Here is a 19,241-nt window from a genome sequence, read left to right as displayed (position 1 = left end):
TAGCCTGAGAAGTATATTTATGTTGCTCTCAGGCTTTTCATGTTGATTCTTCACTGGGTTCAGTTGTGTATCTGTCTGTTCAAGAAGGCTAGAAAAAGTGCAATTAAGTTGTTGCTTTCATTTTACTATTAGTTTTTTTTAATCTCCCACCTTTCTAATATATAACTCAAGGTGGCAAGCATACCTAATAATCCAGCCTCCTATTTTCTCTTGAAAAAGCATGACTGGCCCAAAGTGACCCAGCTGGCTTTCATGCCCAAGGCAGACCTAGAATCTACCCTATCCTGATTTCTAAGTAAGCACCTAGACAAGCATTGTTAAGTTGCCATTGATCAGTTTCATAGCTTCTTGCATATCATGTATATTCCATACTTGTAAATTATGCTATGTATTAACATACGTTTTAAGGTAGTAATTTCAAGACAAAAGTACAGAGCATGTATTATATGTAAAATATGGAAGAATGGGCTCATTTTAAACTATGAATCAACAGAGCCATAATCCATATTACAAATCATATGGAATTAATGATTTACAGCTGCATGTTTTCTTCAATATGCATGTGAATTCCTTCAAGATACAGCAACTGAGTCACAGGAGATGATATCAAAATGTTAGGAAGTCCTGCAGGCAACTAGGCTAAGGAGCACCAACATCTTCAGGAGAATGAGGAAAAATAATGAAATCTCTGTGACATCGACATGTAAATGCATATGATTTATGTATTTGTTAGATGTCAGGATGAAAGTATGTGGCCAAGGTATTTGGATGATGTTCTCACATCACGGCATGTGTTGTCATTTTGATGTCATTAATTTGCTGCAGATGCTATTTCTAAAGGAACGTATGATACAAATTTAAGAATTTGCTGAGTAATTATTTTATTTTTAAAACAGCTAGAGCCAGTTAAACAACAAATTAGGATACTGATCCCAGTGATTATTCCAACTTATGGCAAACAGATACCAAAAATGCAGTGCTTTTTCCACTTACAGCAAAATGGATTGTATCTTAAAGTAAAATTATGTTCCTAAGCAGACTAACATAGAACTACAACTCAGTTAAAAGGTTTTTTGGCTTTCTGTAATTTAAGACAATCAAAGACATATTCTTCCTTTAACTTTCTAATTAAGAAGTTTAAAATGTGCAAAAAAAAGCCACTTTCTAACATGACAATGATTCTAAGCACCTGACCAAAAAACACAGGAATGGCTTAGGGGCAACTCTGTGAATGTCCTAGAGTGGACAAACCAGAGCCCTGACTTGAACTCTATTGAACATCTCTGGAGGGGGACCTGAAAATGACTCTCCACCAACGATTGCCATCCAATCTGACTGAGCTTGAGAGGATTTGCAAGGAAGAATGGCAGAAAATTCCCCAATCTAGGTGTGAAAAGTTTGTCGTGTCATACCCAAAAAGACTTGAGGCTGTAATTGCTTCCAAAGGTGCTTCAACAAAGTACCAAGTAAAGGCTCTGAATATTTATGCCAATGTGATATTTCAGGTTTTTTTTCTTTTTAATAAATATACAGACATTTCTAAAATTCTGTTTTCACTTTGTCATTATGGGGTACTGAGTGTAGATTAATGAGGGGAAAAAAGAATTGCAACAACTGCAGCATAACAAAATTGACAAAATCAAAAGGGATCTGAAAGCAACTATGCGCAGGGGTGGGGAACTGTGGCTCTTTTGCGACTTGTGGACTTCAACTCCCAGAATTCCCGAGGCAGCTATGTTGGTTCTGGAATTCTGGGAGTTGAAGTCCACAAGTCGCAAAAGAGCCACAGTTCCCCACCCCTGAACTATGGGATTCCAAATAATATCCAAAAGAGTATATTGAATTGGATCTTTTTTATGAACAGAAATGCTTTGGCCATCAGTACTGCTTTGATAGAAGACATTCCAGTTCAATGGACGCTCCTACTAAATGGGATGTAGTGGCTATTTTATTTTATTTTTTCCTTTGACATTTCTAGCATATGCTGCTTAGGAGAGTATTATCTCCAAATCCTCCTGTCCTTTTCTTTTTTACCAGAACACCCTGGGATCAGAATTTCATGTATGGGGAATCTGAATTCAACTCATTGAATATTTACACTTATAGCATAAGCCTGTATTATTATTTTATCTCATGCTTGGAAGTAGAACCAGATATTATTACACAGCTTGCTATCAGAAGGACAAATAGGTAGGAGAAACTGAACTTCCAGTGAAAGTATCTTATTTCATCAATACTGTAACTTCAGACAAAGCTGGACAGAGCCTTAATTTAATGTATTTATTATAGTAATTGATCCTTTGCCCCTTGGGTTGAATTACTGTTTAAGGCTCTTTGAACTTCTGTAAACATGAAATAATAGGTATTATTTATAAACAGTAATATAATTTTACTATAATAAATCCTAATGGGTTATAAATATAACCCACTTTTGAAAGAACATACCTAGATAGGCGTCTCCCTGGATTCGTAGATATTTTCTTCTGAGAAGACGTTCATAAAGGACCTGCATGCTGGACTTGGCTAGTTATAGGGATTGTACACATGACTAGTTACTACACTCTTCCATTTGTGCTTATTATTATTACTATTATTATTAGCTTTAAAGTTAATAAGAAAGCTTATAATTTGCCTACTAATTAGTGAAATTAGATAAGAAAATTAAAGAATAGAATTTAGTAGATTTCTAGATCTGGAGTTGATGATGTACATTATGGCTGCTTTGGGCTTATAATTTGTATGAAGTTTAATCTGTTAATGCAAAATTGTTCAAATGCTCACAATTTTTATTTAAATATATTATGGTGGAACATGATTTGTTCAAAACTTCTCTCTTTTTGGAAGAACCCCCCCCCCCAAAAGCCAATTATGAAAATAAAATGTACATCAGAAAATAAGAAAACAGAAGGCAAAAAGAAAAGTATACAATGCAAGGCAATTTTAAAAACAATGTTTTCAGATTCTTTTTGTTAGAATCCCATTTGAATCAAAATTCTAGATAGTATAAACAAATACCCCATTATTTTATGATAATAATTCAAAATACCTCATTTTCTGTTTGTAATCTGAATGCACATTGCAGGTAAGTAAGCCAGTATCTCATCCAAACTTACATACATGCAACTTTGATTTGAACTCAGTATGTTTAGCAATAAGTTTTATAAGTTCATGTTAGTAATATTAGTACACAGCACCAACCCAGTAAATGTCCTAGACATGACATAAGTTTTTTTCATATGCATAGGCCAAATTAAAATATTGAATAAATGAACCTAAAAATCAAAATGTAATATTATCTACAGAAAATGCCAGCAATAAAACATAATGTATTGAAAAATCCTCTTTTCAATTCCAAACCTTTAAAAAAAACAATAATTGGCTGACTCATGGGTTCCATTTAATTCCTGCAAAGATTAGAGTGGGTTCATTTAAATAATTTTCTGTGGGGTAACTATTATTGAAACATAACTTTTAATCTTAAGAAAAATATTTAGATATTTTCCTTAAATAATTCATAAAATTAGATAAATGTATTTACAACTATATGATCAAAATATATCACCTTACACAGTATTACTGTGTATAATGCACAGAGACAATTCATTACAGAATACAAGGATTTTATTAACACAACCAAATGCTATATCCCAATTTATGTATCAATTCAGGGGTATATTTTGCTATTCTAATGAAATGTTAGATGAGGACAACAACTTATAGTCTAGGAAGGTGAAGGGATTTGCATCTTCAGTGGAAAAAGTGCTTCAGAGAAAATAGGTGCATGCTACTGCATTTGTTGACAGCTTAAAGCCATGCCTTTGTTATGTAGATGACCACAGAATATAAGGATTTGATTAAATCTTGATTCCTCAACTAAAATAAACATTTTTGTAGGATGAGGTGGCTGCAGTGTAAATCCAGGAAAACGTGTGGCTTTTTGAAGAAGGTACTGATAAATATAGTATGTTTCCATGTTCTCTCTGAAATATTTTTCCATGTCAGATTCAACTGTCTGTGGATAATTGCTGGAGTCTTAATGTACAATAACAGATTTTAGCTATATGTTTATATGCTATTGCATATGAAACTAGTTTTATGGAGATTACTAGTTTGTTGTGATCAGCCTTTACATCTATGTATACACCTGTTGTAAATATAATACTCTGTACATGCTAACCCTTCCAGGAGCATGATCAGATAAATTAACCAAGAATAGAAGCCATATTATTTTGTCCATATCTGGGTCCTTGGATTTCGGTATCATTTTCCACATCAAAATGGCAAAAGTAGATTTTCTTAGCTAAAACATCATAAACATGTTTAATTACTATACGGAGCCACGCTAGCATTTCCTCATTTCTGAAATTCCTTAAAATCACACCACTGAAATTTAGAAGCATGGTTAGGACTTACTGGGGATATGGCTTCAATCTACTTTATAAATAAATCTAAAAATCTAAATAAAATATTAAATAGAGAAATATCAGCAATAAAAGCATAATGTATTAAGAACTCTCTATTTTAAAGTTGATTTTTTTTCAAGATAGTAATTGATAAATTTGTAGCCCTTAGCCAGTAGGAAAGACAGTGTGACCCCAGCTGCTATGTCAGCAAACAGAGACAAGCATTAACCAGCATGCAGCTCATTCATGGTAAACTAGATTGTCCAGAAATGTACATAATATTGAATCTCAACACAGCTGCTAACTTTCTAATTCTGTTAACTGCATTAAATCTTTAATAACTGATGTTGCAAAAAGCACTAGTAGCTTTATACTGTAGATGCATATACTTATACTGTAGATGCATATACCACTGCAAATACAACTGGGTGTGTCTTTGTCATTTTAACTATTATATCAACAATGACTAACTTGCTATTGCTGCTACTGCTAAGGAGAGCACACAATGATTATCATGTTAAAAATCAGATACTCCTTCTGCCTTGTTTTTTAAATAGCTGGTTAAAGTGAATCTATTTTACTTTTCGGTTTCCAATCAAACTCAGACTCTTGAATTGTATGAGAGATGGGATGAACAAGAAATGTACAGGCAGTCCTTGTCTTGTAACTGGGACCAGGACCTCAGTCATTAAGCAATGTGGTTGTGATGTCAGTTGTGCCCAATTTTAGCACTTTTGCTGTGTTGCTAAGCAAATCACATGATTATTAAACGAATCTAGCTTCCTCCACTGACTTTGCTTATCTGAAACCTGTGAAGGTAGCAAATGCTGATCACATGACCTAGGTTGCTACAACCATTGTAAATACATGCCAGTTACCAAGGGCCTGAAATTTGATCCTGTGACTGCAGAGATGCTGTGACCGACATAAGCAATAAGAACTGGTCATAAATCTTTTTTTTTTAATCACCATAGCTTTGAATGGTCATTAAACAAATGGTTGCAAGTCTAGAACTACCTGTACAAGTCTTAATAATGACTATGTATTTATCTCAATGTCTCTAAATCCTAGGCTTATCCTGTATTAGTATTAAAGTTATGCAATATTATATCACACTGTATACAATATACAGTGTTAAAGGATTCTGAATCACCATATCATATGACAGAAGGAAGGATACGTCCTTCATTTGAAAGAAAACTGTTTTATAAGTGTATATCCTATTATATTATGTAGGACGTTTCAGCTTTTAATTCTTGTTATTAATGCAAATACATTTGAAATAAAATGTTTTGCAATAATTGTAGTTTATTTTAAGGAGTACAGGATTTTATATATGTATGTGTGTGTGTGTGTGTATATACACACACACACACACATATACACATACATATACATACATACACATACATATATATATATACATATACACATACATACATACACATACACACACACACACACATATATATATATAGTATAATTACAATATTAATATAAGTCTACTTAGTATAAATATGTTGGTGCTCTATGAGAAAAGAGGGTAAATTTCACATTTTGAAGAAATGTCAAAATATTTAATAAAAAAATAAACTATATAATTAACTCTATGGGCAGCATTTTTAATTGTATTACCTATATCCTAAGGCATATCTTAGCAGTACAGTGGCCTATAGGCTTTGCCATCAAAGGAAAAATATTTTGACATACCTGCATCTAATTTGTGACAGGAAGGCAGTTCATTTGATAAATTGGTAAAATAACTGTGTAATCCTTTGAAAGCGAACAGCAAACTGGCACAAAGTGTATGGTGAAGACTGTAAGCATGATTCAAGAAAGGTTCTGCTATTACAAAACTGCAACCCTAAAAATGGATTTATAATTCATAAGTCATAAGGAAACATCAACATTTTATTTCAAGTTTAAAGACAATGCTTAAGATATTACCCAAGGCATTCTTTTTATATAAGCTTTTCACCCTCACCTATCCACAAACATATACACACACGAACAACCAAAGTTAAAGGCATTCCAGAATAGAGGGAGGGAGGGACGAAGGAAGGCTTCCTATGAACATGTCCTAATTCTGGAAATCTTATACAGTATTACAGTTCACTGAATTTTTTTGTTAAAAAAATTACTTTTTAAGATATATTTCTCAAATAAATCAACAAAAAAATATCTGTTTCATAGCATCATGACCAGTATTTCTAGTAAGCAATATTTTAATACAACAGATATTTGTCAATATCTATTCCATGTAATGTTTTGCTTCTTAGAAAATTATTCTGTAGTTTGTACTTTTCAATCTATGAAGAAGACAAAATAACTCCAATCTTACATCAGCTGATAATTGCTTGGTGTAATTGTTGCCAAAGACAACACTTTCAAGAGAAGGAATCACAGAATCCCTGCTCTGCGCTGGTGCATTTCGGTTTAACCAAGTATTCTTTATAGGGCGAGGAAAGCTAAAAACAAATGAAGGCAGAATTAAACATCAAAACAAATACGAAAGTGCAAAGCGTGCAGGAAAAATCAATAGTAGAGAATTAAAAATAGTTTAGTATTTGTTGCAACTATTGTATAAGGCCATTATACTGCACAGAATATGATAATGTATAAAATTAAACATTATTTAAATTATTGTAAATACAGGTGTCCTTACAACTTACAACCACAATTGTGCCCTGAATTTTTGTTGCTAACCAAGACAATTGTTAATGAATGCTGCACCATTTTATGACTTTTCTTGTAACAATTGTTAAGTGAATCAATGCAGCTGTTAAGTTAGTAACACAGTTGTTAAGTCAATCTGGCTTCCTTATTGACTTTGTTTGTCAGAAGGTCCCAAAAGGTGACTCCAAGACACTGAAACAATCATAAATATGATTTGGTTGCTAAACATCTGAATTTTGATCATATGACCATGCAGATGCTGCAAAGGGCATAAGTGTGAAAAACAATCATGTCACTTTTTCAGTGCTGTTGTAATTTTGAATGGTCACTACATGAACTGTTGTAAGTTCAGGACTATCTGTAATATTTTAGATGTTTATAGATGAATGAATTGCTAAAGAGTTGCTTAAATGTAAACTATTTTTGCTAATTACTTTTGAAAAACTAATGATGACATTATAAAGTTACAACTAGCATATCTAAAAAATAACATCTGAATATCACAATGTAGAGAAAACCATTTTTGCCAAAATAAAAAGTATGCATTTTTGCACATGAGAGGATACACAAGTTAATTCAATTGTAATGTTTATTATTTTGAAATGGTATAAGAAAAAACAAATTAGAGGATTAAAATATTCCAAGACTAAAAAAAAAAAAAACCAAGGAAGTTGATCATATTTTTCATTAAGAGAACAAATAAGTTTGTTCTGCTTTCTTTCCTTTGCTTGTAGGTCCAAAATTAGGTCTCTTTCAAATGTGCTTAGTTAAGTAAAAAGCAAGAATTTGTACAAACTTAAGAAATGTAACAACAGGAAGTGCATTTCATGAATAATGAATACTACAGCATTATGATCTAGTGGAAGCACTATCTGTGCAAGCACTCTCTTGTTCCAGCAGCAGATGACATCTCTGAAGCAGCTAAATGAACCTTGCAAATGATGCAACTTCTTTAATTCTTTAAACAGAAGTGTGCTGTTCATGCAAATGCACTTTGCAAAGCACTTACTTCAAATGCTTTGCATAGCCTTACTGCAAATTTAACCTTTTCAATGAATAAAACTGCTAGGATAGCAATACAAAGGGTACCTATGGACTTTTAGGATGCCACACAATCAGAAACATAGCTCATAAGTATGTATTGTTGGTAGGATAAACACAAATTAATAAGCTGAACAAAAAGTATAATAAGATGTTTCAAGCTATAACTCCATACATAGCCTGTGTAATTTTTCTAGCTAATTTAGGAATAATTTCACATTCAGTTGTTTGCAAAGAACTATACTTTCTTCAGGTAGCTTATGTCTATATTTCTACTAGAAGCAGTTTCATATTAGATAAAAAATAGTTTGCAGCAACACACTCAATGCAAGAGAAATATATCATATATTCAAACAATGATCAATTTAGGTAGTATCTTTTGTCCCAGAGAAATATTTACACTAGCAAGTAGGGTCTTTCATATTAACCATGATACTCTGCAAATGACTGTGCTAGCTAAAGCTATTAAGAACTGATGTTTGACAGGCACCAGTAATGTACTCTGTCCAAAATATGTACATAGTATTTGGAAATTCAAATGAAAAACAGTCTTTTGAGAAGTATTTGCCCAGTTTTCAAATTGTCAAGAGAGTTATAGAAACATAATAGAGTTAGTCAAAATAGTCTTTCATAGGGCAGTTCCCCAGTTCTTAAAAATGGCACCCTGGAAATCAAGAGACCTTATTAAACAGAATAACCTGTAGTGTATGGGACTGACAGAGAAGGGAGAATTTTTTAAAAAATGATGTGACGATTTTATTTAGAGGATCATTTAGTTCTAATTTCTGAATAAGACATAAATCATGTCTATATATAAATCAACCAAGCTTATTAAATGAAAGTTTAAGTTTTAACTTTCCATTTTTAGCTAAAGCATCAAAGAAATCAATTTACACATCATTTCAGACAACGGAAACAATTATGCCATCCTGTTTTTTATAATGCTTTCCCCCCATAATAGTTAGCATAATTAGAATTATTATTTTTAGTGTTTAGGTTGAATAATTTCAATATTCTGGCTCTACAAAAATCTAACAATCTGATAATTTTAGTAGGGCAGTTACTCTATCTAATTACCTGCCCAAGAAGTTTTATCAATGAAACCAACAAAATAGGAATGTATTTCATCACATTAAAGTATTGAAAAACTAAACATTTATAGTCATTACCTTATCAATGGCTGATGAAGAGCAACTAAAGAGGCATGCACTATAACAGAGATGACAGAAAGGTGAAAGTAATCAAACATAACATTAACGTAGTGATGAAGGCCTCGGTGTAAAGTAAAATGCAACTTTAGTGTTCGGCTGCTAATTAGCTGCAAAGTGTTCAGGTCCTCTGGTCTAAATGAAAAAGAGCATAAAAATAGGGGGGAAAGTATGTTATTAGCTTAAAAGAACAAGTATACAACATGAATTATTTTTAAAATAATTTAATACTAGGATTAAGAATCCAAGAATAAAAAGACTGAAGTCTATAGTTTTGGTATTCATTCTCATTTGATAATTTGTTTAATATGAGGATCTTACAATAATGATGAAATGATTGGAAGGAAGAGTAAAGAAAATATAACATTAGTTTACCTTCAATAAAAGCAATATGACTTCATACCGTGTTTCCCCGAAAATACGACCTGTCCTGAAACTAATGCCTTGCCACATTTTTCGCGTGGGCAAAAAAAAGCCCCCCCCTGAAAATAAGCCCCCCCTTCCGGCCAGGCAGAGCACCGCTCAATAAACTAGCGGTATCCCAAAGACGCAAAGACGCAGGGAGGGGAGGAAAGGCGCTCACGTTGCTTGGCACCTTTGGGATACCGCTAGGTTGGGGAGTGGTGTTCTACCTGGCCGGAGGGGGGTGTTGCTGGGTGGCTGCTCCCTTGCAAGCGGGCTCCCGAAGAGTCGGGCACAGCCTCAGGGGCAAAGCAGCCATGAGGTGATCACGCTCAGGAGCAGCCGCCTGGCAAACCCCCTCTCCAGCCGGGCAGAGCGCCATTCACTGACCTATAGGGCATCCCTAAAGGTGCCAAGGCACGTGGCGCTCTGCCCGCCCCCAGCTCCCGCGGCTTAGCACATTAGGGATACCCCCTAGGTCAGTTCATGGAGCTCTGCCCGGCTGGAGAGGGGGATTGTGCGAGCGCCTGTTCCACCCCTCACTATGCCCTGCCTAGCTCTCCCTGCAGGGCCAGGGCGCCGCCGCCGCCACTGCGCTCCAAGCATAACTTCTTCTCCGGCTTCCAAACTCCAAAACTCGGCTGCTGAGTCTTCCAGCAGGGGCTGCTCTAGGAGTGCGCTCTATGGTTGTGGGCTGGCTACTGGAAGACTCTCTGTCCGGAAGAATCTCTGTCCAGCAGCCAGCCCTCAACCATAGAGCGCACTCCTAGAGCGGCCACTGCTGGAAGACTCGGCAGCCGAGTTTTGGAGTTTGGAAGCCGGAGAAGTTAAGCTCAGAGTGCGGCGGCGGCAAAAGCGGCGGCGGCACCCTGGCCCTGCAGGGAGACCTTGGCCAGGGCATGTTGACGCTGGGAAGTATGCTTGCTGGGTGCAGAAGAGGCACTTGCGCAACCCCCTTCTCCAGCTGGGCAGAACTCCATGCACTGACCTAGGGGGTATCCCTAATGTGCCAAGCCGCAGGAGCTGGGGACAGGCAGAGCGCCACATGCCTTGGTGTCTTAGGAATACCTCCTAGGTCAGTGAATGGCACTCTGCCAGGCTGGAGAGGGGGTTTGCTGAGTGGTTGCTCATGAGCGTGGTCACCTCATGGCTGCTTCGCCCCTGAGGCTTTGCTCGGCTCTTCGGGAGCCCGCTCGCAAGGGAGCAGCTGCCCGGCAACCCCAAAACAATAAGCCCTCCCCCTATAATACGCCCAAGGCCATATTTCGTGAGGCAAGACAAATATGTAACTGAGCTGTGAACTTACGAATAATCTGTATCTGTGAAGTGCAGATCTAAAGACAGTAGGAAATTCATTTCATTAAGAGACTCTTCAATCTAGGAAAATTAAATAAGTAACACAAACTATGATTTGCCATGCATACTCGTGTTAAAAGACACAATATTTATATATTTATTTTCATTTGCTCAAATATAGTTACAAAATTGTTTACAATAAATTAAAATACTTTATTACAAGATGTTACTATGCACAACAATGCAGCAGATAGAAAGCGAAACAACAATGCTTTTTAATTACTGGTGCAATTTAAAATATTGAGTGAATAAAATACTGGACAGTAAATTCACTATTATTTGTACAAAATAGACCTATGTATTTTAAAGTTATATATATACATATATATATATGTAATATGCTGCTCTGCTTCAGTAATCCAGGACTTTTTTTCTTTTTTGCTGATTTGCCAGGGAACATAAATCATTTACAACCAAGATGCATGGCATGGGACCAGTCATTCTCATTCCATGCTGATAGTATCAAATCGACAATACTGGCAGGTAATTCAGCCCATTGGATAAACAATCGAGAATACAAAAGAAAAAATGAAGGGCAGACGAACAATTATCTTGATAACTGGATCTGAAATGACATGTACCAAATATCCCAATTCTTCTCACAGAGCTGTGATTACAAAGGTAAAATATTCTCCAGAGATAATGAAAGGAATGGATACAGCAAATAGCTGGGAAGCCATGCTCTACAGGCCAATTTGCACTTTTGGATCTTGCCTTTTCAGGTTTCCAAAGTTAAAAAATAATAGATGCATATTCCCCACAAATGTGTCTGTGTCACAGCCAAACATTCCTACTTAACCATAAAAAGAGAACACGATTACCTATGCTATTTATATCAATGAAGTTTTTTATTAACTATATAGGTAGACCTTGACAGGTCTTGTTGCTTAGTGACCAAAGTTATGTTGAATCCCCCCCTCCCCAAAGATACCTATGATGTGGTCTGAATTTCCAATGGATAGCCCCCACCCCCAAAGCACTGTATTTCAGGCACTTGGCAACTTGTCTGCATTTAGGGCCATTTATAATTTTCCAGTTATTACCACGAGGTAGGACTTTTTTCCGAAAAGCAGTGTTTACAGGGGGTCAAAAGGGTATAAATGGGGAGGAAGTAGGTGGGTGGGGGGTTGGAGGTAATCCCTGCCTTTTCTAATGCTTGGAGCTGAGAGGGATCAAGCTTGTTATGGTTTGGATTGAGATAGGTACTCATCTAGCAAGCAGTAAAAATCACTTAACAATGGCAACGGGGATTGTCCACATTGTGCTCGCTAAATGGTGCAGTCATTTGACACCTCACTTTGATTGCATTGCTTTGTTTTCAAAACTCTGATACCAATTGTGGTTATAAATGAAGGGCTACATGTATGCTTAGAATCAGAGAGAAGGTCAAATTTAACCATTTGGACATTCCTCTGTTATCATTTAGGAAAATAGTCTCTACACTAGTTCACATAAGGTAAAGGTTCCCCTCACACATATGTGCTAGTCATTCCCAACTCTAGGGGGCAGTGCTCATCTCCGTTTCAAAGCCAAAGAGCCAGCATAGTCCAAAGACATGGTCCGTGGTCATGTGGCTGGCACGACTAAACACCAAAGACGCACAGAGCACTGTTATCTTCCCACCAAGGTGGTCCCTATTTTTCTACTTGCATTTTTACATGCTTTCGAACTGCTAGGTTGGCAGAAGCTGGGACAAGTAACGGGAGCTCACTCCATTACGCGGCACTAGGGATTCAAACTGCTGAACTGTCAACTTTTCTGATCGACAAGCTCAGTGTCTTAGCCATTGAGCCACCACGTTCCTTACTAGTTCACATAGTACCTATGAATAAGAGACTAAAATGTCTTTGCCTTAGGAACCTTGAAAATAAATTAAATTCTAAAGTGGAAAAACAATTCACATTTCTTATCCTAATCTTATTATTTTTCATTAAATTTGATAAATAACTGAAAAGATCCAGCAAGATTTTGATATTCTGGTGAACTATAAACTATTGTCTATTCCCCAAACTATGCTTACACACACACACACACCATGTTGGGTAGGATGATATTATCAGGGCATCCCAATTTCTGTAGTATCTAGGTTTGCGTCTTTGCACAAAAACAGCACTGAACTGCTTATTTATCGATTTGAAATATTTGCCTTCTTCCCACTCTTCTAATGACTCTGAGCTTCTTGAATGGTTTGGTTGTCTACTGACGTACACAGAATTTTGGAATAGATTAGTCTTCATTTACCAGGATTTTTCTTACATTATATGGCAGTCACCCATACAGAACTATATCATCTACCTACTTACCTACCTACCTACCCACCCACCCACCCACTATTAGTTAAGCAGATGCCAGTGTTACCTTTCTTTCATCCAACAGCATTTTAATTTTGAAGATCATTGCATCATTCACACAGACCTCTTCATTTTTGTAGAGAATCTGAAATGTTTTACTGCAGATTACATTGTCATGCACAGAAGCTGGGAAGGCAAGATCAGCACCTGAAACAAGAAAATTGGCAAGTATTTATCATGGCTCAAAATTTATAGCTATTCTGATAACTGACATTTTTAAAGACTTTTTTTCCAAACAACTAGATATATTGTAATAAATTCTTTATCATTATCTGTGGGATTGAATTGGCTGTGCTCTTGGTCACGTACTCATGTCTGACAGGATATGTGGATTGTCTGTAAGGAACCTTGATTCTTTGAATGGTGATAATTAACTCCTTATGTGTACTTTTACGTGTAACTAATTATCTTTTGGTGCTTTAGACTTTCTTGTGTATTTGAATAAATAGGGTGTGCCGGGCTTTGCCCGGGGCTACTCATCCCAAGGACAATCCTTGTGTCCAGTCTCTTTCATGGGTAGCCGGGAAAATCACCACAATTATCATATAATATAGTTAATATACAGCTATTAAAAAACATAAAACGCATTGATGCATTAAGGAACAGAATGCTTAGTTAACCTCATATTTATTTAATATTTGTAAATTAATTCCATTTCCCAGAATAAAAGTCCAAAGAATACATAAAGTCAATGATGTCAGTAACCAGTAACATTAATAAAAGGAAAGTGTAGCAGAACGAGAATATACCTTTAAAATCAATGCAACCATTGTTTAAGTTAATGTGTGAATGTATGCCACTAGCATGGCAAGTAGCCACAATATTTTTAGAAATTTCTTAAACCATTGTTAAATTCAGCAATATATTAGTATTTTTGATTTGGTCTGAAGAGAAATCCTAGAAACACACAAAGTATTTTCAATTCAAAATGTTCCAAATTTAAAATGGTTTACTGTTTTGACATCAAAAAAGGTTGTTCAAACTTACTAATCAGTAAGTTTAAAATATTACCAGAATGGAATACTGTGGATGAAACAATTTTGTAAAGTCTAAAACATATATAAACATTTTGAATTCAAAGTTCTTTCATATAATTGTAAAACTCCTTTGAGGTTTATAAATTTTTAATAAAATCTAATCAATCTTCTAAACAATTTCACAATAGACAACTACAAAAAAAATAAATGAAATACAATTTTGACTGTTTTTCTCTATTTTCCCCCATTTCTTCAGAAGCCTTAAAATGTATATATGCTCAGATTTTTCATAAATATTAAGATCAACTCACTAAAAATATTTAATATATAATGTAACAATAATAAGCTGATAACTTTTTAATAAAAGTACTATTAAACAGTAATACTAAGGCTTAAATACTAATAAAATATTTATATTTACTAGTTGCACGTAATAAGCTTGCTTCAATTTTGTGCGGTATTCTTGGAGGAATTTTCATAGATGCACGAATTTGATAGAATCTACAAGAAAGAAAGGATATTTCTAGAATTATTCTGCTTATGATGTTCACTTTTTAAACACTTTACCACAACTTTATACTAATATGGTTTTCAATAAGATTTATAGAAAGTATAAAAATAAAAGCAAAAATTACAAAAGTCAACAATTTACACATGGAGAATATAGAGATTGCTGCTGAAAATGCCATGCGCGTTAAGTGAACCACTGTTCATTATGGCACAATTTTGCCAAAAACCAAAAGTAAAAGTGTCATAAAACTCAGTCATGTGACTATGGGATGCTGCAAATGCAACTATGTTGCCAAGCACACAAAGTGCAGTCACAAGTTCACAGAATTTCAGGTCCAGGTCATAAGTTCCCTCCTTTAGGTAGGTTGTAATTTTGAAAGCAAAGCGAAAATAGGAATATATATATATTTACTATATATAGCAATTCTTCTATGTTGTAGTTTTGTCCTTAATATCAACCCTTGCTTCTGGGCATCCAAGTGCTATTGGTAACATTTTCAGAACTGGTCTGCTAATACATTCTTCCTTTGCTTAAAGAGATTAACTGGTTCAAAGTCATTCACCTTCCTTTATTGTTGAGAAAGGATTAGAATTTAAATTTCCCTATTCCTAGTCTAGTACTTTTAACCATGACACTAAACTGAGTCTAAGTCATCTTTAGAATCTAATAAATTTTAACATGGAAATTTCTGCATTCAAACACAAGGAAAGGACATGTAAATATGTTAACTTTCAATGCTTTAGTGTGATGTAATGAATATTTACTTCATTTTGCAAGAAAACAACAGCCATAAAGAAATTCCTTTCTTTGGGACATGAAAAAGTATAGCAACATGCACACAAATGAGATCAGGAATGAAGATACTGATCACAAAACTGCTGTACCATAAACAATAGAAACCATAAACAAAAACCTTTAAAGGCTTTTGAGAAAACTCTAAGCCACAACTTTATTAGATTTATATTTATAAATGTCACAGAAACCTAAATAATAAGGTGTGTTTATGTTCCTTATCATTGTAATTTAAAATCCTCATAGATTTAAAGTTACAAATGTCACATGTTAATATACTTTTTATTGCTCTCTTATCTATCAATTCAAAAAGATGATTCAAACTACTTAGCTTTTCTTATATAAGATAAGCAATATTTATCAGGGTAAGTTCCATACCTCAAGTACTTTTTAATCTCAAGATACAGTATATATTAAACACGCAATAAATATCTCTATACAAAGACTTTTGCAGTCATATCTGAATTTATAGCATTTATTGTATGGTAGGAAAAATAACTCACCCTCTTTGAAACAAATCCACATTATAAAATTTGTGGAGCTCCACAGAGAATTCTACCATTGCCTGTACTTCACTCATTTTTATGTAGATGGAGGAGCTATAGTACAGTTGCAAGGAACTTAAATTACTAAAAAGAAAGAAAAGAAGACAATTGATATGACTCATAAGTGACTTTCATACTCATATATATCACTCATAAACATGATTTTGTACTAATTCAATAGCTGTTTTTTGCAATAAAAAACCTAAATTCTTAAGCTTAACATCCATTTTAGAATGACTTTTTAATGTTACAGAGGTGAGAAGGAAGCAGGTGAAATAAAATATCTCTTTATTTTAAGTGGCAAATTTAATGAATTTGGTTACAAAAATTTGTGTTCAATTTTTAATTATTCTTAAAATAGCAAAGTCTGCTGTATTAGATTCTGTAGCAAAGAAAATGCATTCTATTTCTTTTTAGTGACAGATATACAAACTTTAAAAGGAAGTTGCAATTTCACAGCAAGGACCCTATTAGGGTGGTTTGAAAACTAGTGCCACAGAAACACTAGACACCCCACCAAAAAACATCTTTCTTCTGTTGACATTTCTGTGAATGTCTGCAGAAGAAAACTGTCATGCATACAACACCTGTAGGTTTTAGCTTTCATGTGAGGCAGAGCTTCTAAATACAATTATGCTGAATAAGCAAATATCTGCAGAAAAGTAATTTAGCAATGTTAGCAAAAAATGTTTAACTTGTACATCACTTGATGAGTGCTCTGATTTTCTGAATGCAGATAATGAGGATTGCTTATTTTAACCTATTTTGGATGTAGCAGTAAAACCCAATTTAGCAATCAGGATATCATCTACCTTTTGGATCTTCATCTCCTCTCTTATTTTAGTGTAGTTATGATGAAAAGATTGATCAATTTGAAAATGGAAGTATTTCCAGAATTTTTCATCACATCCAAACTAAGAAGGATCTTTTACTTAAACTATGTTTTGTTCGAACAAACCATTAGCCAATGAGTTATAATTCTGGCTTGTTAATAAACCAAAACTATCTTAAGTTCTTTTTGACTGAGCCAGGGGAAAGTGTGTAAGTTCAAGGCTCTCTATTACTCATATTGTATATGATCTTACAACATAATTTAACATAATGTCCAAAGTGGACACTGGCCTTTTGCTTATTATGCTTTAAAATAAACTGAATCAAGAGTGCTGTCAATTAACATAGCAACCCAAAGCACACTTTTTTTTGCTTACTAATGAGCATTTGATATAATCCTTTCCAATAATTCAAACAATGCAATGTCAATCGCATTACAGCCAAAGTAGGGTCAGTCAGACACTGTTGTATCCAAAAATGCATAGAATAAAAAATAAAGTTATAAAGAAATACTTCTCAAAGCATAATCCAGTAAAGACCAAGCATATTTGGTCATGTTCAGAAGTACAGTATCAGAGTGGTAGTGTCAAGCTTTAAGCCTTTGTTAGTAATCAGTCTAATCAAATGTATATCTGCAATTCCCTTTGCTCAATAACACAATATTTACTCCTCCTTACAATACTTAATATTTTGTTTAATTCCGTTCAACTAGTATAAAGTGTTAAAGATCCAACAAGAAGACAGAACATTGTCTCCTTCATAAATTCATCACCTTGGTAGTTAATACCATGTCTCTCAAAAAATAAGACAGGGTCTTATTTTCATTTGACCCCCGAAATAAGCGCTTGGCCTTATTTTCAGGAAGGTCTTATTATTTTTGAGGTGCAGGAGGCGGCAAGCGTGGTCACTTCATGGCTGTTTCTGTGTTGCAATATTTTCAGGGAGGGCTTATTTTAACACATGCGCTCAAAAGCCCGATTGGGCTTATTATCTGAGGAGGTCTTATTTTCAGGGAAACAGGGTATAGATTTTCTAACTTTTTTTTACAATATGGTAAGAATGAGATTTAACACAAGAAATCTTACAAGTATGCATTTACAGTATTTCTAAATGAATAAGCTTCATCTTTACCTCTAATAATAAATAATCCATTTTAATGAAGGCAACAAGCAGTCTTCAAGTTCCTCATTTTTGCAATCAAAACCATTCTGCTTACTCTGCATGGAAAAGAAAGCAAATTATGGAATATCTAAGTCCCATTTAAATCCAATCTATTTGAGTTTTTCATCAGAATAAAACAAAATATTAACAGTATTCCATGTGCCTCGGTGTATAATCATGCTGGCCTCATGACCATGGAAAAGTCTTCCGACAACGCTGGCAGAGGGAAAGTGTCATCTTTACTTTGAAAGTGAATGCCTAAAAAATAACATTTGAAATGAAACCAACAAGTCTGGAATATTTTGTAAAAACTACATAATTGTATTGTGATTAAATGCTGGAAGAAAAAATAATCTATGGAAATAGTGATACTTAATTTTAGAGAAAATTAAAAATCTATTATATTAAAATATGTTTTAATGATGTATCTTTATTATAGCCTTTTATTTATCTAAATCTTAAGTTCATTTATATGTTGACTGTTCAACATCCTATGATTTAGAGCAACGTGCAACTACTAAATTGGTTTAGGCTAGTTTCTGTTCCCTTGTCACAAAGAAAATGCATCTCTGTTATATACTTATGCTCCTGGTTCGGCCTGGATCAGGTGAACCGGTAGTGGCAGCAGGAGGCTCCGCCCACCCACCGGATGTTTCTGCGCATGCGCCCGAACCGGTAGTAAAAAAATTAGGAAACCACCACTACTGTATGTATTCTATGAATTCCATGCAACTGATTCTTTTCATATTGTACTTTCTCAAGGAAAAAAAATATTTTCATCTGTAAGAGAAACAGTATTGTAACTGTTAACAAACTTACAAGAGAGTCATTTTGGAATATAATCTGAGCATTTTAATTGTTGCACTATTTAAATTTATTTAGAACATCCATATTCTGTTTTTCAATTAGTAAATGCACAATAAGATATTTAAGGTACATTTTGAGTTCATTAGGAGAGAAAAGCAACTAGCATTTGCAAGGATTGCC

At 34.6% G+C, this 19,241-nt stretch overlaps 1 protein-coding gene across 4 annotated transcripts in view; it reads right to left on the bottom strand.

The window, feature by feature from the left end:
* FAM135A (family with sequence similarity 135 member A) overlaps window positions 1-19,241 on the bottom strand; it is a 49,287-nt gene that overhangs the window by 20,714 nt on the left and 9,332 nt on the right. For all 4 annotated transcript variants that reach the window (XM_081944115.1, XM_081944113.1, XM_081944116.1 and 1 more), the window contains exons 2-10: window positions 18,225-18,310; window positions 16,221-16,346; window positions 14,836-14,915; window positions 13,445-13,584; window positions 11,037-11,107; window positions 9,290-9,463; window positions 6,745-6,871; window positions 6,114-6,267; window positions 2,446-2,523 (exon numbers count right to left, since the gene is read on the bottom strand). In XM_081944115.1, coding sequence (XP_081800241.1) covers window positions 2,446-2,523; window positions 6,114-6,267; window positions 6,745-6,871; window positions 9,290-9,463; window positions 11,037-11,107; window positions 13,445-13,584; window positions 14,836-14,915; window positions 16,221-16,297 — 901 coding nt within the window. In that variant the 5' untranslated portion in view covers window positions 16,298-16,346; window positions 18,225-18,310. The remainder of the gene's footprint in view (window positions 1-2,445; window positions 2,524-6,113; window positions 6,268-6,744; window positions 6,872-9,289; window positions 9,464-11,036; window positions 11,108-13,444; window positions 13,585-14,835; window positions 14,916-16,220; window positions 16,347-18,224; window positions 18,311-19,241) is intronic.

Source organism: Natrix helvetica (genome assembly GCF_964273705.1).
Source record: "Natrix helvetica genome assembly, chromosome: 2".
Classification (NCBI taxonomy): domain Eukaryota; kingdom Metazoa; phylum Chordata; class Lepidosauria; order Squamata; family Natricidae; genus Natrix; species Natrix helvetica.
This window is presented reverse-complemented; position numbering and strand designations above follow the sequence as displayed.